General features: G+C 46.3%; 9 protein-coding genes across 9 annotated transcripts; 4 read left to right on the top strand and 5 right to left on the bottom strand.

Annotated features, from left to right (window-relative positions):
- Positions 1 to 105: 105 nt before the first annotated feature.
- On the top strand, positions 106 to 1,451 carry M431DRAFT_506936 (hypothetical protein). Its single transcript, XM_024918892.1, has 5 exons — positions 106 to 228; positions 285 to 505; positions 567 to 682; positions 748 to 929; positions 994 to 1,451. Exons 1-5 carry the CDS (start codon positions 153 to 155, stop codon positions 1,116 to 1,118), a joined length of 720 nt encoding a protein of 239 aa, XP_024776891.1. The 5' UTR covers positions 106 to 152; the 3' UTR covers positions 1,119 to 1,451.
- Positions 1,452 to 1,724: 273 nt separating this feature from the next.
- M431DRAFT_79945 (hypothetical protein) lies at positions 1,725 to 2,822 on the top strand (the record flags this gene model as incomplete). Its single annotated transcript, XM_024922882.1, has 6 exons — positions 1,725 to 1,795; positions 1,864 to 1,942; positions 2,005 to 2,399; positions 2,469 to 2,526; positions 2,580 to 2,632; positions 2,696 to 2,822. The coding sequence occupies 6 exons, from the start codon at positions 1,725 to 1,727 to the stop codon at positions 2,820 to 2,822; spliced, it is 783 nt and encodes a 260-aa protein (XP_024776892.1).
- Positions 2,823 to 3,116: 294 nt separating this feature from the next.
- Positions 3,117 to 4,410, bottom strand: M431DRAFT_80798 (hypothetical protein; the record flags this gene model as incomplete). The annotated part of the gene is made up of 5 exons (XM_024922979.1): positions 3,117 to 3,221; positions 3,292 to 3,905; positions 3,965 to 4,079; positions 4,135 to 4,233; positions 4,309 to 4,410. 5 exons carry the CDS (start codon positions 4,408 to 4,410, stop codon positions 3,117 to 3,119), a joined length of 1,035 nt encoding a protein of 344 aa, XP_024776893.1.
- A 420-nt stretch (positions 4,411 to 4,830) lies between these two features.
- On the top strand, positions 4,831 to 7,418 carry M431DRAFT_4285 (hypothetical protein; the record flags this gene model as incomplete). Its single annotated transcript, XM_024915080.1, has 7 exons — positions 4,831 to 4,835; positions 4,958 to 5,557; positions 5,625 to 6,061; positions 6,120 to 6,379; positions 6,436 to 6,490; positions 6,549 to 6,862; positions 6,933 to 7,418. The coding sequence occupies 7 exons, from the start codon at positions 4,831 to 4,833 to the stop codon at positions 7,416 to 7,418; spliced, it is 2,157 nt and encodes a 718-aa protein (XP_024776894.1).
- A 388-nt stretch (positions 7,419 to 7,806) lies between these two features.
- On the bottom strand, positions 7,807 to 9,648 carry M431DRAFT_112954 (hypothetical protein). The gene is made up of 2 exons (XM_024911859.1): positions 8,928 to 9,648; positions 7,807 to 8,862 (listed from the first exon to the last, which is right to left on the bottom strand). Exons 1-2 carry the CDS (start codon positions 9,599 to 9,601, stop codon positions 7,875 to 7,877), a joined length of 1,662 nt encoding a protein of 553 aa, XP_024776895.1. The 5' UTR covers positions 9,602 to 9,648; the 3' UTR covers positions 7,807 to 7,874.
- Positions 9,649 to 10,445: 797 nt separating this feature from the next.
- Positions 10,446 to 11,703, bottom strand: M431DRAFT_493696 (hypothetical protein; the record flags this gene model as incomplete). The annotated part of the gene is made up of 5 exons (XM_024917145.1): positions 10,446 to 10,490; positions 10,601 to 10,896; positions 10,948 to 11,029; positions 11,159 to 11,474; positions 11,528 to 11,703. The coding sequence occupies 5 exons, from the start codon at positions 11,701 to 11,703 to the stop codon at positions 10,446 to 10,448; spliced, it is 915 nt and encodes a 304-aa protein (XP_024776896.1).
- A 733-nt stretch (positions 11,704 to 12,436) lies between these two features.
- Positions 12,437 to 14,361, bottom strand: M431DRAFT_551535 (hypothetical protein; the record flags this gene model as incomplete). The annotated part of the gene is made up of 3 exons (XM_024921341.1): positions 12,437 to 13,322; positions 13,371 to 14,080; positions 14,260 to 14,361. The coding sequence occupies 3 exons, from the start codon at positions 14,359 to 14,361 to the stop codon at positions 12,476 to 12,478; spliced, it is 1,659 nt and encodes a 552-aa protein (XP_024776897.1). The 3' UTR covers positions 12,437 to 12,475.
- A 3,127-nt stretch (positions 14,362 to 17,488) lies between these two features.
- Positions 17,489 to 18,553, top strand: M431DRAFT_80058 (hypothetical protein; the record flags this gene model as incomplete). The annotated part of the gene is made up of 1 exon (XM_024922895.1): positions 17,489 to 18,553. One exon carries the CDS (start codon positions 17,489 to 17,491, stop codon positions 18,551 to 18,553), a length of 1,065 nt encoding a protein of 354 aa, XP_024776898.1.
- An 881-nt stretch (positions 18,554 to 19,434) lies between these two features.
- Positions 19,435 to 22,073, bottom strand: M431DRAFT_518903 (hypothetical protein). The gene is made up of 8 exons (XM_024920378.1): positions 21,859 to 22,073; positions 21,690 to 21,795; positions 21,415 to 21,631; positions 21,051 to 21,361; positions 20,911 to 20,991; positions 20,215 to 20,822; positions 19,975 to 20,157; positions 19,435 to 19,886 (listed from the first exon to the last, which is right to left on the bottom strand). Exons 1-8 carry the CDS (start codon positions 22,035 to 22,037, stop codon positions 19,445 to 19,447), a joined length of 2,127 nt encoding a protein of 708 aa, XP_024776899.1. The 5' UTR covers positions 22,038 to 22,073; the 3' UTR covers positions 19,435 to 19,444.
- Between the last annotated feature and the right edge of the window lie 600 nt (positions 22,074 to 22,673).

Genomic DNA, 22,673 nt, shown 5'->3' on the forward strand with positions numbered 1-22,673 from the left:
TTTTTCAGCTTAAGTGAAAATGCGGGTATGAAATTACTAAAGAAAGACACATATCAAAATCCGGAGGTGATATATCTTCCTGAACAAAGAATAATATACCATCAACTAAGTTACCCAGTGACATTTCCATCTAGTCGGCCTTTTCGTACCAAATGTCACCTCCAAAGAATGCTCTGATCGCCGTTACGTCGGCACACGCAGCCTTGTATCCCGAAGGCAAAGAAACTGGTATGTTCAATCCGAAATTATGTGCCCTAAACTTATGTCTGATGTGACATCTATAGGTCTCTTCATTACGGAGGCATTACACCCATTCGAGGTGTTTCAAAAAGCCGGTTTCGAAGTTGATCTTGTATCCGAAACTGGAACTTATCAGCCCGACTGGCTTTCACAGCAAAAAGATTGGCTCTCGGATTCTGAGCGTGCTATATGGGAGGATCATTCCAGCGAGTTTCGCAGCAAGTTGGATCATCTTCTTCAGCCAAATGACATTGATCCAGCAAAGGCATGCCACCATGTAATGGTTACTTGGATAACAGGCTGCTAATCATGAAGAATGTGCCCAGTACGGACTATTTTTTGCTTCGGCTGGTCATGCGTCCTTGATTGATTACCCTGTTGCTCATGGGCTTCATGCGGTTGCCTCCAAAATGTATGCTTCGGGAGCAGTCATTTCAACAGTGTAAGTGGCAAGTTCATATTGTGTCCAATCCAATCGTCCTGCTAACAATACATCTCTCTTGGTAGTTGCCACGGCGGTGCAATATTCCCAGGCATTATTGATCCAGCCACCTCGAAGTCGATAATCTCGGGCAGAAGAGTCACCGGATTTACTACCCAAGGTGAAGAAGAAGAAGGAGTCCTTGACACTATCAAGAGTTGGAACCGCCCTACCATTGAGTCACATGCAGTCAATGAGGGTGCTACTTGTGAGTCACAAATCACCACTAAACATTGTGACTAGGGGTTAAGCTAATGGCGTGTATTCAATAGATGTCCCTCCACCAGGTCCATGGGACGCTTTTGCAATCTCAGATGGACGTATTGTTACTGGTGCCAATCCCGCTAGTGCTACGGTCACAGCTGAAGAGGCTGTCAAGGTATTCCAAACATTGTAAAACATTTATACATTTATTTTTGTTTCTTTCCAATTGGAACCATATTCGATATGAGAAGTCAAATTGTAAAGATATGTGTCCTCTCTTTCCATTAGATCCTCCACTCGATATATCCTCTATCAACAGATGGCTCGTTGAGCTTTGAAGCACACAGATACGATATTTCAGGGTTTTAACGTTCCTTCGCTGGACAGATATGAGTGAGAATGTTTGGTGTTTAAAGTCAATCAACATTATAGCTGTCCCGAGTGTGAGTTTTTGAATGTAGGTATTCTCTGTTGCGATTGGCTTTTTGCAGCAAGCTGAAAACTCCAATGTGGCGGGATACAGAATATAGGGCACTTGCTCAGTAAAATGTTCCACACGTGTCTACTAATGTTCTATTGAAAAGCCACACAAAACAATCTGGCGCCTAGTCTCGGCTCTGCCGAGCTGGCCCGTAAACCAAAAGCCGCTTCAATTGCCGCCGGCTATACGGAGTCATTTCCCACATAGCTTGACATACAATGGTAAACTAGCTCTTCATTGCTGAGGTCTTCTGTCTCCCCTCGGATTTGAAGTTCAAATTCTAAAACGACTCATGAATTGCTGTGAGAGAACACCGCAATGACCACTTTTCATCTCCAATCGGTTGACAATGACCTGCGTGGCCGTCTTGCGCTGGTGACAGGATCAAGGTTCGTATAGCGAAAAAGGCATGGATGCAGCACCCGCAGACTAATACATAACATCTTCAATTCTCAAGTGGTGGGATTGGCTCGGCTTGTGCAAAATCATTGGCCTCCGAAGGTTGCGATGTTGTTCTTCATTTTTCCTCTAGCAAGGTAAGTTACAATACATTATGCCTTTACAAACCAGCAACCAGTGGATTAACCCAATTCCAAAGGAACAAGCCGAACTATTAGCCGCCGAGCTCCAACGAGATTATCCGTCACAATTATTCGTTACCGCCCAATGCAATCTTACGTGCCGCGAATCCACACGCTCGTTCATATCAACGGTGCTGGCTACGCCGACTATCGCCGAGAAGCACAAAGCGATATCTGTGCTGGTTGCAAACGCCGGTATTGGTCGTCGCATCCGAGATGTTAAGGACATAAATGAACAAGACTGGGATGATATGATGGAGGTCAATGTTCGCAGTCAGTTTGTCATTACAAAGTCAGCTGTGGAAGGGATGCGATCACAGGGCTGGGGAAGGGTGATTCTCGTAAGCAGTATTGCGAGCCGGGGAGGCGGGCTGAATGGGTGCCATTACGCGGCTTCGAAGGGTGCTTTGAGGTGAGATTGCGCTTTAGGTTCTGGCTACAAATTGCCTGTGCGTGACCAACATGGTTTAACATATTACAGCTCGATGGGGCTGAACTTGGCTACAGTTCTGGCTCCAGAAGGTATTACGGTCAACATTGTAGGTTTCGTTTTAACCCCCTGCGGCGATTGGACTTTCTGACGCATCCTTAGGTCTCGCCAGCCATGATCGGCTCTACAGGAATGATTCCTACTCCGAAAGAACGGTAAGCCGTATTCACAGTGCTTTTTTTTTTTTTTTTTTTTTGAGCTAACGTCTAAGCATATAGAACATGGACTTCTAAATGTGACATGGAGGCAAAGAAGGAGTCAGATCCCGGGCTTGCAATTGCTAGCAGCGTTCCGATACATCGACTCGGGGTGCCAGAAGAGGTGGCTAATGTGGTAGTAATGTGAGTTTTTCCCTGGTCACAAAGCTGGGAAATGTCGGAATTCGCAATTAATGTTGGGATACAGGTGCGCAAAGACTGGATATATGACGGGGCAGGATATCTTGTTGGCTGGTGGATTAAAATAGATCAATGGTTTGATATCAACCGTTAAAAGGCGCCATAGCTTCTATATTCATGTGATAATGTATAATGTCATGTGGATCTTCGCATTCTACTCATGTGATTAGATAGTCATAATTCCATCTAACCTGACGCTTGACAGCTATATGGTTCTACAGTCCGTTTATTTTCCTTCTCTTTATACTTTCGCCAACACAGGCTTCTGTTCCGGTACCAATGTAAGGAATTTTCCTTTTGTAATCGCACTCTTGACGTTGTCAATCACTAGAACCTCCATTTCTTTCTACACATTGCGAAAAATTAAAATCATCAGTATTAACCCTTTGGTGTAATATCAGTGTCTGGTTACATACCTGGGTATCAACAGTCGCAGTACCAATGTGAGGGAGCAAGACAGCCCCGGGATGGCTGATTAACTTCGGGTTGATCTCGGGCTCCTTTTCGTAAACATCCAAGCCAACGCTCCAAACCTTACCGGACTCAAGGGCCGTTGCTAGAGCTTCTTCATCAATGATGGCACCTCTGGCTGTGTTTACAATGATCACACCATCCTTCATCAAGCTGAATTCATTCTTGCCGATCAAGCCCTGAGTAGCTGGTCCCAACGGTAGATGAACTGAAATGACATCGCTAGTCTGAAGCAACTCTTGGAAGGATACGTATTTGGGGACCTCTTGAGGAGTAAAATGCTTGTCCAGGTTATCCACAGGCCTCCTGTTATGGTATTGCAATTTAAACCCAAGAGCAGCGGCACGCTTAGCCGTAGCAGTTCCAATGCCGCCCATGCCCAGAATCCCGAGTGTCAGTGTGTGGGGATCGCGACCAAGAGGGCTCGCACCTCGCCACTTGCCCTCTCGGAGAGCCAGCTGGGGGATCCAGGCACGGCGTAATGCTCCAAGGATGAGAAAGATGGCGGTATTTGCGGTGGCAGCATCGACAGCTTTGGGCGTATTCGATACGGAAATATCTGGGCAGAAGAAAGGAGTTAGAATTTCCTCTACATCACAGTCTTCCAGGTTTCTATACTCTTATCTGTGCACGGCTGGATATCGATTTGGTCGTAGCCCGCGCCATTATGGGAGATGAATCTGATTGACGGAGGGAGGTGAGAAACGAGTTCGCTGTCAAATCGTCCCGTAATCTGTAGTTTTTAGTTAGTAAATTGGTTGATTTCTTTGCTGGTGAGTCAGACACACCGCTACCGAGTCGTATGTTCTCGAAATGGCGACCACGTTGTTGTACTTGCCGCTGTCGCAGTCGCGGATGAATTCGTCACGCGAACCAGATGTCACTTGCTGTGGTTTTTCCAGAATCGTTAGTATGAGAAGATTATTGGTGAATAAACTCAATGAGCGTGCGCATTAACAAACCGTAACATCCGCAACTTCGGAGAGCTTCTCAAACTCTGCTTTCGCATGATGAACAATGCCGAGCATCAGGACGCCGGGCTTTGGTGAAGATGATCCAGCCATTGTTGGAATTGGTGTTTTCTCAACAGATCAATTGAATTCTCAAGGCAAGAGTGTTTCAGATGTCCGAATCGCGAGCCGGAATAATGGTATGACAAAGGTGAGAACGAGTTAAGTCCAGGGCGAAGTTCACACTCTCTGTAGAAGAGATGAAAAGGTGGGGGATTTACGACATCATTTGCCCAATTACCCATTTGCCCATTTGCCGCTCCGCCCCACGGGGTTGAAGAGGCGTGATGCCGGCTATTGACATTCAGCTCCACCCCGCAAACTCTCTCGTCGCGGCGTTTGGTCTCACCATTGAAGACTCTTTATCGCCCTTGATAACGAGTCTCGTTAGCCGATGGAATTGCTCTCGACACGGATGCCGACCGCTGGCATGGCACGATCAAAGGCGAAGCGGGTCTCTCGTGCATGTCTTTCATGCCGTACACGCAAAACAAGATGCGATCTGTGAGCAGAACAATATCCCAAATGCTAGACAGGGCAACACGCGTGCAAACCCCCCTGTCAGGAATAACCTCGCTTACTGACGCTTATTGGGGAGCAGCGATTCCGCGGGAGTGTCTGGCGTGCCTCCATGTCGTCGATGCGTCGAGCAACAATTGGAATGCGTTCTGACAAAGTCGAGACGTGGAGGGCGTAGAATCAAAGGAGTTCGTAATTCGATCGCCCAGTCGGCCAGCCATGGCAATGAAGGCCACGACCCGGCTACCGCTACGCGCGACGACGACGGCAGCGACTACCATAGCCGACAAACAAGCCATTCTCTTCCCGACCAGCATCCAGGAGGCACGGATGATATGCAAGGATGGCTTTCTTCACAACAAACCGGCAACTGGCAGGCGGATAGCCATGATGAGGGGGGTTCCACCCGTGAGCTGGCTGAATCGAGGACGAGTTCGGATGGTTTGGAAGGACATATTGCTACTACCGATCTTTTGAACCCCTCGGACGCGCTCGACCTTCTCGCTCAAGTTGCCGACTTGGATCCTAGTAGACAACGAGATGAAGCTACAGGCCAAGCTGACTCAAATAATAGACTTGTGCACGGTATGCGGCAAACCGTCGGTAGACCAGCTACGAGTTATTATCCTCCGCTGGATGATGGGGTCTTGACGCCCTCGGAAGCGTCTTACCTTGTCAAAAGGTAACCACCCTGTGACCTTTTTAATCATCAATCGACCGCCTATTGACTTACTAAATCCTCTGGATAGATATCACGAGAAGTTCCATCCTTTCTTTCCAGTGGCTCATGGTGCCATATTTGAAGAGGGTACGATATCCGAATGGGCCGCCAAGGAGCCCCATCTCTTGACGGCTATTCTTACCGTCGCCTCAAAAGATGACCCGTCATGGTTCAGAGTGTACGATGCGTGCTCTCGTCACATTGAAACGTTCATGTCAAACCTGATCTATGCCGGATCCACATCTGTTGGCTCCGTGGAGGCGCTTCTTATTCTTGCAGAATGGGCGCCACAACGCCCTCAAGAGAATTCCGCCATCGGTTGTGGTCAAGAAGACCATGGTGCCTGGATGCTTGTGGGCTTGGCCATTAGGCTAGGGTATTTGCAGAGGCTTGAGCAAACGGCACTATTACCAGACGAGGGAAAGCTTTCCGCAGAGATGAGTCGGAAACGAGTTGTTTGGGCAGGTATGTGACAAAGTAATATCTCTCCATCTCAGGCCCAGGAGTATTAACAATGATAAAGCGTGCTACATGTGTGACCGACAAGTGTCAATCCGGCTTGGGAAAGGATTTTGGTCCCGCGGGCCTGGTCCAGCTCTTCACCTGCGCGCTGCAGACTTTCCAACATTGCATGAGCAAGCCCTTGGCCCAGACAACATGGGGCTGTTATTTCAAGCCCATCTTGAGCTTACCCAGCTAATTAGTAACGCTCACGACATTTTGTATTCGTCAACAAGCCACAGGCAGCAATTGTATATTGGAGGAGAGTATGTCAGATACATTGTAAGTGTTCCATGACTATATAAAGTAGCTGACCGCTTGCTGACACCAACGCACAGGATGACTTTGCTTCAATGGTTCGGAAGTGGAAGCTCTCATGGGCGAACCACAGCTGTACGTCTCTCTTTCCTCTCGCTTTGAAGTATTATAGAAAGTAGCTAATGTCTCCCAGTCACGCCTCCTGTGAAAGCCTCTTTGGTGTTGTCATTCGAGTTCTTGCGACTCTACATCAATGCCTTCGCTTTTCAGGCCAACCTGAATAGGGCTGCAGCTCGAAATGCCCAAGTAGGGTCCGGCAAGGCCAGTGGGCCGCTGTTTTCTAATGTTGCCGGAAAGCCGGATGCCCGATTCATATACGAGTCAATCGACGCCGCAAATTCACTACTCAGCATACTGAACAGCTTCATCGATCCTGTGGCTGGTCTCAAATGCATGCCATTAAAATACTGTCTCTATGTAATCTATGCTGCCGTCTTTTTGTTCAAGGTATAGGCTCCCTTTATTTACTATCCTCTATATGCATCCATAAAGAAGTAGGGTGCTGACAATTACATAGGCAAGGCTAGCGGGTGCCATCAGTAGCGATGGCGGCGATCGTGGAGTCCGGCGCGCCATTCAGGGCACCATTGCACAACTACAAAAAACATCAGATAATCCGCATAGCCTCGGACGGCGATACGCCACCTCACTTCGCCTGCTCTGGAGGAAGTCTTGTACGAAGCAGCCAAGCAAATCTGTTTCTCGTCATGATCCCTTGACTGAGCCTCCAACACCGACAATGGACGAGGTTAACAGACATGATGGCATTTCCTTACCACCCGCTGGTAAGGCGACGATGGAAATGGACCCGTTGAGCGGGTTCTCGTGGAGAGATTTGGATTCATTGGGACAATTTATTGCCAGCAATTCGACGATGAGCATGGCGGATGGAATGCTTGCTGGTGCCGATTTCGATTGGGAACACAGCTCGGGTGGTCTGGATGATCTTGTAGTGCAGCCACAGTTTGACACTAGATGGGCCGGGCATGATATAATTTTCTAAGAGCGATTGTGCTATAGCATAGTGTAGTCAATTAAGCAGGTTCATAGTACACAGATTGATGAAATCAACCAAGGTCTGTTGCATGGAGCTAGACGAGAGTAGAGCCAGAAACGGTGCGGCTAGATGCAATGTTACTGATGCCAGCGCCGAGTCTTCGATCTCTACCGTGAGTAAGTAGTGCCAAGACCAATATTTAAAAGTCGTGGAGCTTTCTCTATATGCTAATTCAGAGACATACGAAGTATCAGGAACTTCTGCAGTAGATCGAATAGTACTGGTTGTTACCTGTATCTGAGATCGCGTTTTATCGAGATCGCGTTTTATCGAGATCGCGTTTATTTGAGGTCACACATGCGCTCTCCAATGAGTCCATAGCATTAATGCGTGTGCATTTATATGTGCATTTGAGTAATATTAGCTGAAACAAAGGGTGAAGTAGAGGAAGATCATAGCCGCTCAATATATATAAACAAACTCGTCATTTTGACGATCCGTAAGGTCCAAAAACGCCTGCTCCCCAAGTCGAGCCTCTCCCGCAAACTCTACAGTGCCAGCTGTATTTTCTTCTACAATAACAGCCTCTTCAACTGTGTTACGCTCATCCATAGTCTGATACGTTGAATCCATGGAATGATCGACAACCTTTGCCTTTTTGCCGTTGCGCACACGCTTCTTTTCTTGAAGCTTGTTCAGGACGATAAGGTTAGCCCACTGGATGGCGACAACCGCCACAAGGGCCACAAAGATGGCCAAACAAGCACGGAGACCGGGCTTGTAGGCTGGTGCGTCTTTGTCGTTGAAGAGCAAGGGTCCAATGATGTTGCCAGCTGAGCTAGCGGCGTTGTAGACGCTCATGATCGAAGATTTCTTCGTGGTGCCAGCTGTATTGCCAACGATCCAGGTGACAATAAGGGGATTTCCGCCGAAGAGAAAGGCGAGGAGATAGTATCCCACGAGAAGAGCTGCTTTTGCGGAATTATCTCGAGGTACAGAGTAAAGGACAGCTAGGCCAGCGACAACAGGAATCATGAAGAGCATGAGAATGACGCCTTTGACACGCGCCTTTTGGGCTAAGAAACTCGCCAGCAAGATGACAATGGTCTGTAAAGCACCAAAGGGCATATTTAGCAGACTAGTCATATACTTATCAGAAACCAGGCCGTTTAAGATAAGGGGACCGAATGTGTTGGTAACACTCGCACCGACATTAAGCAGCAGTGCCATGGCGATCCACAAGTAGGTTTTAGGCTCCACGGCTGCCTCGAGGAGATGTTGCCACTTGAACTCTCGGCTTCCTGTTCCTGTTTGGTTGGCTCGGAGTCTTTCAATAGCTTGTGCCTTTTCTTGATCTGTTAGGAACCGAGCGGATGGGATATCATTATCGAGCTTCCAGTAGATGAATGGGGCGGAGACGATGGTGACAAGGCCGACAAAGAGGAAGATACTGTAAGTACATTATGTAAGTATGAGGCAATTATTTTGAGTATAGAAGATTGGTTGAAGTCATACATTTGCCACTCTTTTAGCAGATCTGATTTAATGTGTCCCAGACCATAGGACAGAGCAGCTGCGATAATAGTCGCGGCTCCATTGGTGCCATACCACGCTGCAACTCGAATCGGCTGCTCGGCTCGTCTGTACCATTGGCTCGTAATAATGCTGAACAATGGCAGGCAACCTGCTTCAAAAAGACCAAGGAAGAATCGGGCAGCCATTAAGCTTCGAAAGTTATGGCAAGCTGCCATTGATGCTTGCGCAATGCCCCAGCCTAAACAAAGGGCTGGCATCAAAATTCGATGCGGGACTTTGACAATGAGATAGGATGAGAAGGGCTGCCATGCCAGTTGTGCAATCGGGGCAATAGAGCCGACTAATGAATATTCGTTTCCAGTTAGATGCGTATCCGTCTTCAATCCGTATGTAGCGCCGTAGCCGAGGACGGATTTGTCGAGTATCTGCAGGAAATACACCCAGACTAAGATGGCGAGGATGACACGATCCGTTTTGCGACAGATCCGACGACTATCTTCCTCCGTAAGCTCGATTTGCTCGCTGCCAATGAGAGCCAAAGCCCGATCTCCATGTTTGAGTTGGTCATTGGGCATCTCAATTTTGACGCCATCAATGCTGCCTTTGTGCTCTTCGTGAACAGAATCCAGTTTGGTGTCCGCGGTGGAAGCCATGGTGCTGTGAAAGCTAGTGTCTCATAGAATATAAGTATTGAGATGAGACAAAAGCAAAGATAGGCACGCACGATGATCTTGACATTTGTTGGATCGGATCGGATTAGATGGGCGGAGATGATGGATGTTTTATACATCTACACTAGCTAGACATATTCGCCGACAGAAAGGAGAGCGAAAGTTCTGAGTTTGTGGGGTTTGGTGCCTCCCCACAAAGACCCGCCAATAACCCAGCGGTTTCCATTGCCTTGGGTTCCTAATTTTCACACATCTGGGGTCTGGGGAAAGCAAAAGCCGATTTTGATACCCGCGGCAAGTGATTTTCCAATATTTCCCTGATCTTTTTCTCCACTTGCCGACAAGGTGTTGTGACTAAAGTTCAATAGCCGACCTGAAAACTAGGTGCCATCCACATTCAAGCGTCCAAGTGGGCATAGCTCAATGGGAATTCCGCGTGGCGACGTTCTCGGTCGAATGATCACAGCCACCTCCGCCCTTTGGTCATCACCCCGGACCATAAGCATGAGTCGCGGGGATGAAAAGAATATAGTATCATGGCAAATCAAAAGTCATAGTGAACCGATGGACACTTATGATGGCGGGCCGATGGCGTAAATTGTCAACTCTATATGTCCCCCACTTTGCCAACTGGCGCGACTTGGCAGCAGCTCGGCTATTGATACAGTCTCGTGATGGTATGTTTTCATGTCATGGTGATTCATCTGAGCACTTTGGGATGAATTTGTCTAACAGCATCGGTAATTGCTCATTGCCAATCCTCAAGTATTGTATTGAAGGGCGTAATTATGCTATCATATCCAACATCCCCATCTCGTCATCTCGTCTAGGCGGAACGAACTGGCCCCTGGTGAGACGCATGGCGTCCAAGCTTTATACCCAACAGTTAGCGTTGAACCCATTTTGGTACATTAAAGGCATGACCGTGAGATGATATCTCCTTGGGTATTATGAGAAATAGTGAGGCGAGGGAGCACATACCCACAACAGTTCCGGTCTTCCAGCGTGGCCACAGTTATCCAAGAAACCCTTCTCCTTAGTAATTAAGCTCATATCCAAATCTGCATATACCATGCCTTCTTCAGAAGGCGGCAAATCTTTAGTCAGAAGTCGTCCGTCGGGGCCATAAATCCTGGCATTGCCACCGCCTGGTTGGTTAAACAGCGGAGTCTGTTCGACGCCCAGTTTTTCGATAGATGGTTGCGAGATAACGGCGGTTGAATGGAGAGTAAAACACTGTGCCTGCATAGAGTATACACTTGAGAAAGATGCAACAGCTACTTTTCATTAGCAAAATATGTGACAGATAAAGAAAGAACCGGGCTTGCCTTCATCTGCCATGGAATAGGGAGCTGGCCCGCCTGGATGGGGTGCTACAGGGGGCCAGGCAGCACAGTGAATTTCTTCTCCCTGAGAATAAGTATTATATACAAGAAGTGGGTTGAAGTGATCCTAGGTTGAAGATTAGCAGCAATTGATGATCGAACCCAGATGAAAAATACCTAAGAAAGGTGAGATATTAGGTTTGAAGATACATACGGCACAAGAAAGTTGCCCAACCCTCCCAACACCAGTCGTTGCGACATTGTTTAGGGAAGGACCATTTCCATCTCCAAAAATGGTACGCTCCATGTGAACAGGCTTAAGTTTTCGCCTGGACATTACCAGCTCGCCGGTATTATCGATAGTATACTGACCAATATATAACGAGTTCCCTTCTCGCTCAGAATAGCCGAGACAAACAACGATATTATTTTCGGCTGCACAAGCCTTCAGCCGCTCCATCTCTTCGGAGTCAATAGAGAGGGAGTTATCAGCGTAGCGAATGTTCGTCTCGAAGTCCATTGCACGCACCCTATTCTTTGTATTAGCTATGCTATCCTTTAAGGACATGATGGGAATGCAAACCAAATCCATGCTGGATATCCTGGAACAAATGCCTCTGGGAATGACACAATTTGGGCACCGTTTGAAGCCGCCTCTTTGATCAGCCGGCATGTCTTCGCAATCGTGGATTCGAGATCAAGCCATACAGGCTCTGCCTGAACTGCAGCTGCCTTCACTATTCTGAAATTGGAAGCCATGATTCGAGTGATGACTATCGACGATTGTGCAGACAACTGAAACAGCTGGAACAACTGGAGCCACTGAAACAGGTTGCAATCATTCTTATTTATACTGCATAGGCGCACCATCCCCCAACCATCAGAAACTGTCTAGTCAGCACTTATAACTTGCTAGTAAGCTTACATCAAGAGCTTACAAATTCGAGTATCATTACATGATTTGCGTTGACCGTCGAAGACTGTTTATCCTCATCGCGGAGGATACCAGACTGTAAATGCTTCTAGTTTCCTTTTCTGTCCAATGCAGTTGCCAGTAAATATGCATAACGAATCTTTATAAGGAAAACATACGGAATACTCATATAGAGTGTACACGAGAGAAGAAAGCATGCCAAAATGAGAATTCATGATGCACGACTAAACTTGCTTTATTGTTACTCCTCTGTATACAGCAATACCAAATGCAGTCACGTATAATGAAGGATGGTCAGTGGACTACCTGGGCTTAGTTTTACTGCACCAATGGAGAGCACTAATAAAGATCAGTACTAGTTGCGATATTTAACACAGGTGTAAAAAGCAGAGCCTCTAGCCATTTCAGGAAGTGCGTATTCCTAACCAATCGGAGACTTACAAGATGTAAGAAACAGGATCAAAACATTGTGCAAACTACCATGGTGAAAAGGATGGGTTATTATGCCAATGTAGTAACCACACTGGAAACTATAGATAGATCATATCATTTTGAGAGCTGAGTTGTAAACTATTGACCAAGGGCAAGATAACGTTTTCAGTACGCTGTAGATCCTCTATTTACCCTACTCTTCAAACTCTGTACGCAAATATTTAGATGTCTTTGTATTCGTATCCCGTTTTTACCAGAGACAACGCCGGTGAATACAATGTGGAGCCTCGAGTAATCCTGATCCCATGATGCACCAGTCCACACATATCTGCCGCTCGCCGGAATATAACCCGAAGCATCCTGACTCTCCTCTTCCAAAGCCATAAGCTGACGTCTAGCCAGCGAACTAGCCTTGACATCCCAATTACGCGTTAACAATGTCATCTTATCGAAACTGTCTAGTGCTTCTGAGCGGATGGCTTTGTCTCTGCATTTTTGCGACACGAAATTTAGTACCGGGAGAGTATAGATGTCGAGAGCAGTCTCGATTTGTGAAAAGCGCCTCGATGTACCTCCAAAGGAGCAGGCCATAGAGACAATTTCCCGGAACGTGGAGTTGAACTGATCATATAACATCTCCGTCGCGTCATAACAGCAGCTCATAAGGATGAATACAACCTTTTGGCCCATATGAAATATGTTGAAAAGATAGGACCTGATGGGATTTTTCTCCGCTTCTAGTCTCAGCAGGATTGCCACTTCCCATTGCCGCAACTGTTGAAGAAAGGTGGTCCGATGGTCCAAAAGCATCACAAATTTGTCTGAGTGGTCATCATTTTGACATTCCTGTATGGCTTTGACAACAAATATAACAGCCCGCGTGATGAAACTATTCCACATTGCTCCGAATTCTTCGAAACTAGTATCAATAGTCGGCATATTGCCAGGGATAGGGCGCGATGGTAGCCTAGACCAGCACGTCGTCTGCAAGGGGAAAAGGGGGGTAGTCAAACTGAGAAAAATCTAAAACCGAGGTAAAATCCGTTCAGCTTGGTCCAACCCATCGTCGTTAGAAGGCGCAACGTAATTGTGAAGATCTTGTGCATGGTGTTGCGAATTTATCTCAACCACAAGTTGGTCGTGCTTCTGCTTCAATAGCTCAACGCTGCTCACCAGCAGCTGATCGGCGGCTTTGGTGTTTCCTATTAAAAGCTCAAAGAGAAATAGCAAAAACATGTTGATCAACACATTCCGGCGTGAAATGGTGTGAAATTCCTTGAGCATCCTTGTGTGGAGCGCTGTGGTGGCTTTGGCATGGTACGTCATGGCAGTCTGATACATGGTGTCCCCGCGTCCCTCGAGCAGCTTTACCATGGGTTCAGGGTTTGGGGAACGCAGTGCCAGCATTAGAGCCCCAATACTTAACACAGACCATCGCACGCACTCGTCTCCCATGGATTCTCTAGGGATCACACGGTTCCAAAACAGGGTACATGGAGTGTATGTAAAGTCTTGGAGAACCTGCGCCCTGAACATGTCAAAATACGGGACCTCATCCGCTTCCAAGGGGCTCGCTCTCGGCCGAACATAGAGAGATCTCGTAGTGACTACATCATGTGTCTCCGGCTTGGGAAGGACCGGTCGTCTCTGGGGTGTGATGCCGCTCCGTTGCTTCTTCTCGGTCGGACCATAGTTACAGGTTCGATCGGACTTCTGGCATTGATTGCATGTTGGCTTTACTTCGTTGCATTTTTGGTGCAGCAGTTTACACTTGAGTGCTAATGAGTTAGCGAAACTACTTGATTATTTTATTAAGCAAAAGATAATAGTAATAGATGATACAGCGTTGTATAACCGCTATATATCCAGTCTCAGTACCAGTTGGGGGATAATCCATTGAACTGATACTGGAAATTTCATCTACTGACAGTTCTACAGGGTAAACGTACTGAAATGCAGCCACCTCGACTTTTAGGTCTCCCGGCACGTGTATGCTTCTTGCCAAGAATATTACGCGGTAGCGAGTTGGCAAGTGCAGTCGTGGGAATCATGATATTGCGCCTGGGACTCAATAGCTCAGCTGTGCTTTTTGACAAATGATACAAGAAGCAAGATGCTAGTCAAAACCTTGTGATTTAAAAGGACACTTGAGATTCATTCGCGGAGAACAAGGGTGAGCTAAAACGACTGTACATAAGCGCACTAGCCAAACTGGAATAAAACGTCACGTGGAAACAAGTGCTTAAAATAGAGGTTCTTTTGGGGGCCATGTGCTCCCCACGGTCACCTCCGTTACGACAATATCATCCCTCACGCTCTTGAAAACGTTTTGGAAGCAAAGGCTTTCAGGAACGCATATCTTTGTCTTGAATCCACGAAAATGGAGCTATGGGGGCACAACGGAGACGTAATAATTAATTTGGATGCGTTTGGGAAACGGATACAGTCTGGATCTGCCTTTCCACTTGTCGCAAATTTACGAAGTAGACCTCATTGTACTTTCTTCCCCCGGCGCCAGATCCACTCAGCATTACCATTACAGGATGCTGCAGCTTCCCACAGGTCTTTCAATGAAGCAAACTCGATCTTCTCAGCCGTGCGATTGCCGCTTATGGTCCCTCGATTTTTATGACGAGACATCCAGAGGTTCTATCGCTCGTGCGCTCCATGCTACTCTGCGTTGGTGATCCTCCGAATGTCACTATAGAGCTTCCGAATGTCCACTATAGAGCTTCCGAATGTCACCATAGAGCTTCCGAATGTCCACTATAGAGCTTCCGAATGTCCACTATAGAGCTTCCGAATACCACTATAGATGCTATTCACACATTTTTGTCTTCATTAGTTTCGGCTATATGGAGATCAGGCATATACTCAGGATCATCGACCATCGGAGTAACGGCTTGCGATGGCGTTTTGACGTTTTTCTAAATGACTGTGTACTTTAAAGGTATCGTATATGAGTGCCAGCGGCGGTATGTAATCTGAGCTACCTACGTATCATAGCAAGATGGATATCACTATGGGGGACTTCGGCTCTTTTGGTGATTTGAAGCGGTGAAACTGTCAAATGGTTCTATTACTTATTTAGGTAGGGATCGGCAGGCTAGGCCAATCACCAGCTGGATTCCAGTCGCTGCAGCTTATAGTGGATTTAGTAGATGAAACGCTGTAGATATCGGTTGAATGATGTCGGATTTAAGCCCGAATTACTTGCTGGGATTGGAAGAGTTTACGAGAAGAGTGCGAAATAGATAGAAGATAAACAAGATTTAATACACTAGACTATCCATCTACATCTATTTACCTACTGCAAGAAGCACTGTCGTTCCTGCTTTTTCACCTTACCTACATGTAGGTATGTAGGTATCGATCAGATCAATCGTAAGCACTGAGCTATAGCACCGTTTGGGCGTAACAGCACCGTGCCGTGCGTTTTAGCACTGCAATCGCTAAAAGCCCCTGTAAGACAAATGCTGCAGTTTAATACATAATTGGCTAGGACCGATTTTCTCATCTGCAATGATTCCTACAGTAGGTACTTACCTAGGTATCTTCATGTTAACATAACAATTTCAGTTCCATCCTAAAATAGATACATCGGGGCAAATGGCCTATCGTTACAGAAGGGTTTAGAGCATTTGTCATGTATTCCACTAATGAACTATTTCAGGGCATTTCTCAACGATTTGGCCCCATCTAACAGTTGAAAGGCAGGCCGATTTCCCACTATTGTATCGGTCAACAGATTACAAAGACTTCCCTTTTGAGATATGACCTCACTTGCTATCTGTGGGAGAAGAAACTATTCGTCACTCTATGGGTTCTCCATTCTCGATGGCGATGGAAAACGAAACCGTTGTTGTTTTACCTCATTATGACTTACCAATTTAGGGTGACGTATTTCTGGCTGTGCCTTTCATAAAGCCCCTCGGGCACCCGGAGTGAGTTTTTCAGCGGAGCGTTGAGTCGCCTTCTTGAAGATCTAGGTCTTGGATACTCCATGTGTGCTGGTGCGACTCGTTTTCCCGAAGGGCATGAATCTTAGCTCAAAGTGAAAATGTATGGAGAGCTTGAGCGCGGTCTGTTCATGGTGCGTCAGGTACTCTGGTGCTAGATGGTTCCAGAAGAATCCTTTATGAGTGGCTTGAAGCACTCATGTTTGCCAAAAGGTTACCAATAGAAAAAACAATCGTAGAGAAGCTGAAGAGTGGTAAATCGGAATTGTATATTGCGTTTGGAACTCTACTGGAGTTTGAGGAGTAACCACATCAGAAGGCCCAAAGGTCCACCCCTGCAAAGTACTCTTGCCATCATCCCTGGACGAGAGCAAGGCTTTGGCCAAACATAATGGATGACAAATTCCAGGAACTGTAGATGGCGGTGAGATCCATGTGTGTGTTTTTCAAGCTCCTACCTCTAAAAAAGAAGACATTATTATAGTGATTGTGAGAACGTTAACCCTCGAGGTTGCCACCTTTTTCTTTCAGCTACTCGTGATTGGCGAATTATTGAGATTTCCAGCAATGCTCACAGCATAAATCATCTTTCAAGCGCAATATAGAAAGGGACTTTTCTAGTATTAAATAGTTTACGCATACAATTATATCTATTGACTTCCAGGTACAAAGCTAAGTCCACGTCATAACTCTATTCCTCTTTTGCCATAACATGAAGTAATCAGAGGTGAATCTTTTTTTTTCAGTTTCGATGAGGTGCATATTATCCCAGCATCAGACTGTAACACGGAGTAAGCCGAAGGAATGATTTCCTCCGGTTTCGCTGAGGTGCATATTAACTTGGTAATAGAATATAAGATAAAGTAAGCAGAAGGAAGTAACTTCCTCCGATTTTGCCGAGGGGCATATTGTCCCAGCATCAGATACCACGTATACTGATCACTGTTTCTATCAATGGCTGGTTGATCTATAAGCCGGGCGTGACTTTGCATATACTCACCCGTTCCAAATGTAACTTCCACAGGGTATGCTGCAGTAAGACGGCAAGACGGCAATAGGGGTTTAAGTCCGATAATTGTAGCGATATCTCAAATATAAATTTGTAGCTCAGCTATATATTCATCACACGTATTAATATTTAGCATTATTCAACTATTTACCTGAATCATATACGTTGAAGTCATACTTCTTATCTTTTCTCATTACCATATTATCGAAGATGAAACTCAAGTCATTCGCCACCTTTGGTACCTTTCTCTGCACATCGCGTGTAACTCTCGCAAACTCTGGAGTCCTTGACCAGATCTCCCTTATTTATGAGTTTCCAAACAATACTTGGGTGGAGAATATCGCTGCTAGAAATAACGGGGAACTTCTCTTGTCAATTGTTGGAACACCACAACTATTCACCATTGACCCCTCGGCTCCCAGCCCCAGACAGCCGGTTTTGATTCATGAGTTTACAGACTCTCTTGACGTGTTTGGCATTGCAGAATACCAGACCGACAGGTTTGCTGTTCTGACTGGGAACTTCTCATTTGAGACTGGGGATTTAGGTCTTGGATCTTGGGCTGTATGGAGCGTGGACTTGAATGGAGTCAAAATCTCAATACAAAACGAAGAGCCGACGCTATCTTCAACTCCAAAAGTTGCAAAAATCGCCGATATACCGCCTGCACAAATTTTGGACGGCCTCACTCTGCTATCTCAAAAGCAGCAAAGACTTCTGATGGGCGACCTAAGCGCTGGGGTGATATATCGACTGGATATTGGGTCGGGAGATGTTGCAACTGTATTAAATGACACTTTCACTGCTGCTGTTCCAATCCCGCATTTTGCCCCTTCCGGGGTTGACGGACTACATGTGCGAAATGGCGAGTTATTCTTCTCAAACGTGGGCCAGCAAAAGCTCTTTAAAGTTCCCATTGATGAAGACGGTACGCCCTCTGGACCTGTCACGGTTGTGGCAAGTGCACTCTCGACCCTGGATGGATATGATGACTTCACGTTCGATTGCGCTGGTAATATCTTCGTAACAACTGGAGGCGGAAACTCAATTGAAATGATCTCTGCCGATGGTAGTCAACAAGTCATTATCGCTGGCGATGTCAATTCGACTGCAATTGCAGAGCCAACGTCTTGTGTGTTTGGTCGCGGCTTACATGATAAAAATGTGCTGTATGTTGTCACTGCTGGAGGACTTGGTTTACCAGTCAATGGAGATACTATCATCGGAGGCCAACTTGTGGCTGTTAAAACCACTTCAATTGGATCTGCTTGCTAAAAAGATTAAGCGGGTTATTTGGCTTTGGGACTAGTGAGGAAAACATGATATGGCACGTGAAGTTGTTGGTGAACAGCTGTACAGAAAAGGGTAGCCTTTTCTAGAGGTAAGAATTGGTGGCTCCAGTTGATTCGTTTTTACATATCTTCCCAGATAAATGCCCCTAGCATAATAAAACAACCGTTCTGGCTTTGCATTCCAAGCAGTGTCTTTAGACAAGAAGTATCTCGCCTCAAACTTGTATCATGCATTCATCTACGTACAGCGTCAGATTTCTGATGGCAAACACTCCTTATACTAGAAACAACACTGTAACTTGTTGTGTCATTGGTAGGATACCAGTTCGCCACAATGATATGACAGTAATGTCATTACCGAGTTTTTCTGGCGCCAATGTGGCCTGCTTTGCCTGGATGACAGTCTCGAACAAGCTCCGTTTCCACTTAGGGATTTTGTTATCGTATATCTCCCTGACCTCGGCATGTGTATGGCGTTTGGTCTCTGGCATCAGGAAGGAACTCCAAACAAGTACGCAAGCCATATATCCAGCAAAGATGAGATACGTATTAGCTCCAAGGCCAACCTCACTGGCGTCGGTCAGCTGTTGCACAGCGAAGTGGTGTGAACCGCAATCGTCTGAGCGTAGGTAACGGTGTATGCCATGGTATGGCTACGGAGCTTCGGCATGGCAATCTAGGGTGGAAAGAGCACGGAGACGGATAAGAACGATGTAGCCCAGAAAAAATTGAAGGTAAAGCCTAGGGCGGCGATTGCTAGTAACGCATCATCATTCTTAGGGAAGACTGTTAATGTTCCAACCGCAATATCGATAACGAAAAGCATCTTCTATATGAAAGAGTAAAATTAACTAATAGTCTATCCTTCTACTTGTTACATTACATTCCATAAATCCCCAAAGCTGAATATTGAAGTGTCGTCAAATAGTGACCCCATAAAATCTCCGAGAAACCCAGTCTCATGTTCTGAAGTATTCATGGAAAAAGTGCTATTGTTGATGCTGTGGAAAGGTCCTGCTGCTGATTGACTTAGAGCAGCCTCACTGATGTGATTCATGTTATTAGAATTGCTTTCTGGAGTTGAGTTGGCTGTCTGGTCAGCGGCAGACATCATTGGTTGGTATGTGGGACAGATCTGTTGCAGGGCCTTAAGGAAGATCCCTCGGTAAAGGGAAGCGACAGTATATATTTTTTGAAGTTCTTCCATGATGAGCATGCACATCTCAAGTTTATGAAGCGTCAGACGTTTTGTTAGGGAATCGGCGGACTTGTAACAATGCATGTGCGTTTGCATTGCTGCGGCCAAGAGTGAGGGTCTATGACATGTCAGATATTCTATTCGAGTCAACTGCAGATAGTCAAGAAAGAAATGGGTGACAAAGGAAAATATCCACATATACTCACGTCATAGGCCCGGAAAATATAAGAAGACCATCTTCCGCGAGGGCATTGAAGATATCGTTGGTTTCGGATGCAGCATTGCTAGCTTTCAATCTCATCCTACGCTGCCAATCTTCTTGTTCAGCAGCATCAAGACCGGCTGGAGATTTCGATCCATAAGGCCGATACAAACAGATCAGAAGTGCTCTGCTCCCATGTTGTTTAGCAATAATGATCCCGAAATATCCAGGTATTTGGACTTACTGGTAATGCAAATGAACATGGAATGAATGGAATCGTGCAAGATTGGTCAGCCCCGAGTCGTACTGCCCAGGTAAAGTGCACTTAAGAATCTCTGATTCGACAGACTCAAACTGTTGGACGGTTGGTTTTGGTCTTTGAGGTGGATAATTCATGGCAATAACAGCACCCAGCTGCTTGCTCAGTTCAACTAATGTCACCCAGTATGAGGCCAGCCTGGGCAAATCATTTGGAAGGAAGCCGACGGATGTATTTTCAGGGATCCCTAGGACATCAATTAGTAGGTCCGCGGCTATTGGCGTAGGCACGTCGCAATCGACGAGGTTAATCCGTAGTGGCCTTCCAAAACTCATCCCAAGCCAGCAGTCTCGATAGAATGAGCTCCACCAAAGCCTACGCCACAGGCACCGTTGTCGATCCGTAACGCCACAATTAAACTTCGAAGAATCTGGATTACGATGCAATCCCAGCATCTGACAAAGATTGATTGCGGTTCCTGTCCAGTACCATGGCTGCAAGTATTCATCGCGTTCAGAAATCCAGAATCCCATTAGTAGAGATGACTGGATAAGGACAATTTTATCCGTTTCCTCGCTTATGGTATACATGCACTAGTATGATGTAGCGAATTAGTATGTGTGTTCAAAGAATGAAGCAATCTCGATCTTCCAAGCTAAGCAGGGTCCGTGGTTCACTCACTTTGGCGCGGGAATACATTGAAGCCTTCATTTCCTTTCGAGATTTATATCCCTCCTGCTGATATACTTCGGGAGAGACAAACTGTGACTTGATTAGTACTGCATGATATCATGAGCACTAGGGCACCAGAGGGCATTCACATTGACTGCAGCGGAAAAAATACTCCAGAGTAACAGGATATTGTATTCGTGGAGTCTCCCATTGTGCTGATATTCTAAGATGTGATCAACCTCAATCACTGGCATAATAGGATGAACATGGTGAAGGTAGGCCCGAAGGAGACTTTCACAGCTTTTTGCTTTTGGAAGCGTAAGTACTCCCTTCGCTTCAAGATAGCTTCGGTCCGCGTTAGAGAGAGGTGACCGGGCGCGTGATGGGATAAGAAAGTGTGTTGACAATGGCTTCTCTGGCGAACAAATATCCAAGGTGTATGCGGGTCCGGTCTGGCTCCCTATGTAATAGATCAGCTTGGTCATTATTGGCCATGAAGTCGGATGCACTCACCACTGTAAAAAGGTACTTGACCATTTCCTCGAGATTGCCCAAATGCTGCTGTCACAATCTCAACCCCGTTTTGCTCTTCATTCTCAATGTCACCTTCATCTTCGTTGCGAACGGTGGTAGCTCTGGCTTTCTGGGATTGTTCCAGCGACGGCGTATCAACATCAACTTCATTGCACACTCCACCTTCTCCAGAGTCGCCGATAGGAGCTGAAGAAACCTTTCGCCTAATTAGATCTGCTTCACCCGGATCAATTTGGAAAGGAGGGGGAACTTACACTAAGATTCGATTCGTGATCAGAAGAAGGATGGTTTATAGCATCAGAACCCCGCATAGAACCTGTATCACAGCGGCGATTGGCTTGTAGGTACGCTCTCTTAGTTCTGTAATTGTAATGATTAGAAAAACTATATAGTGTCAATTTCCGATTATCGGTTCATGCTCACTTTCTTGGCTGCTTTGGGACCACAATGCACTCGGCCCGGTCTTGTGTACAGCCAATGCAAGGCTTGCCCGTAACGGCCAAGCTGCATCGAACCTTGCGTTGTCGGCAAGCCTGACAGGCAACTGCGCAGCGGTAACTACGGGTTGGGAGCGTGAGATCGGGAGCTGATCTGGCCGACATACCGCCCAAGGATTTGATGCTGTTGCGAAGTCAAACCTCGGAGGACTTCGAATTATGGGTGAGTGAGGAAGGTTATGAACAACCTGATTAGTGGAGAACATGAAAGACTTTTCACCCGATTGGACAAATCTTCAGTATCACATGATTGCCTCGCGGAAGATACGGAGCTGTGTGCGATATGAAGGCAGTCAATGTCTGTTAGAATAAAACTATCGCCCATGATTGATCTCTTCTCTCTCCAATCACCAGTCTCCTGCATGAGGTGCCCATTCAACCATCCGTCGGCTTCTGCTGTAGAATCTGTAACAATGGCTCGAGGCTCCTTGGCGAAAAGGAACAAACTCTAATAAAGCCAGCGTCTTATACTAATGCTCACGATTCAATGCGTTTAAGAAGATATTAAATAAAAGATTGATGATGTAAAAAGAAAAGTGGAAATCAGCGACGAATAAGGAGGCCAGTAAATTCCACTTACACTATCCAATCCCTCCACAAAAAAAAAACGCCTTGGTCTTCCGCGGACCGAGGTCCTGTTCCACTACTTCAGAGTAGGCGCAGTTACATTCGGTCGGGCCGCTTAATTGTTTACTGTTGAACATCCCCGAGATACCGTGCTATTTCATATTCACCAGCAAT

Source organism: Trichoderma harzianum (assembly GCF_003025095.1).
Source record: "Trichoderma harzianum CBS 226.95 unplaced genomic scaffold M431scaffold_4, whole genome shotgun sequence".
NCBI classification, from domain to species: Eukaryota; Fungi; Ascomycota; class Sordariomycetes; order Hypocreales; family Hypocreaceae; genus Trichoderma; species Trichoderma harzianum.

Excerpts from the sequence above, each read along its gene's own strand:
- M431DRAFT_506936 (XM_024918892.1), top strand. The coding sequence starts at position 153 with ATGTCACCTCCAAAGAATGCTCTGATCGCCGTTACGTCGGCACACGCA. Across the intron at positions 506-566 it reads ATGACATTGATCCAGCAAAG|TACGGACTATTTTTTGCTTC; the intron begins GCATGCCACCAT and ends GAATGTGCCCAG. Across the intron at positions 683-747 it reads GGAGCAGTCATTTCAACAGT|TTGCCACGGCGGTGCAATAT; the intron begins GTAAGTGGCAAG and ends CTCTCTTGGTAG.
- M431DRAFT_112954 (XM_024911859.1), bottom strand. The coding sequence starts at position 9,601 with ATGGCTTCCACCGCGGACACCAAACTGGATTCTGTTCACGAAGAGCAC. Across the intron at positions 8,863-8,927 it reads CTGCTAAAAGAGTGGCAAAT|TATCTTCCTCTTTGTCGGCC; the intron begins GTATGACTTCAA and ends ATGTACTTACAG.
- M431DRAFT_518903 (XM_024920378.1), bottom strand. The coding sequence starts at position 22,037 with ATGTCGGCCAGATCAGCTCCCGATCTCACGCTCCCAACCCGTAGTTAC. Across the intron at positions 21,796-21,858 it reads GTCCCAAAGCAGCCAAGAAA|AACTAAGAGAGCGTACCTAC; the intron begins GTGAGCATGAAC and ends TTACAATTACAG. Across the intron at positions 20,823-20,910 it reads CAATGTATTCCCGCGCCAAA|TGCATGTATACCATAAGCGA; the intron begins GTGAGTGAACCA and ends ACATCATACTAG.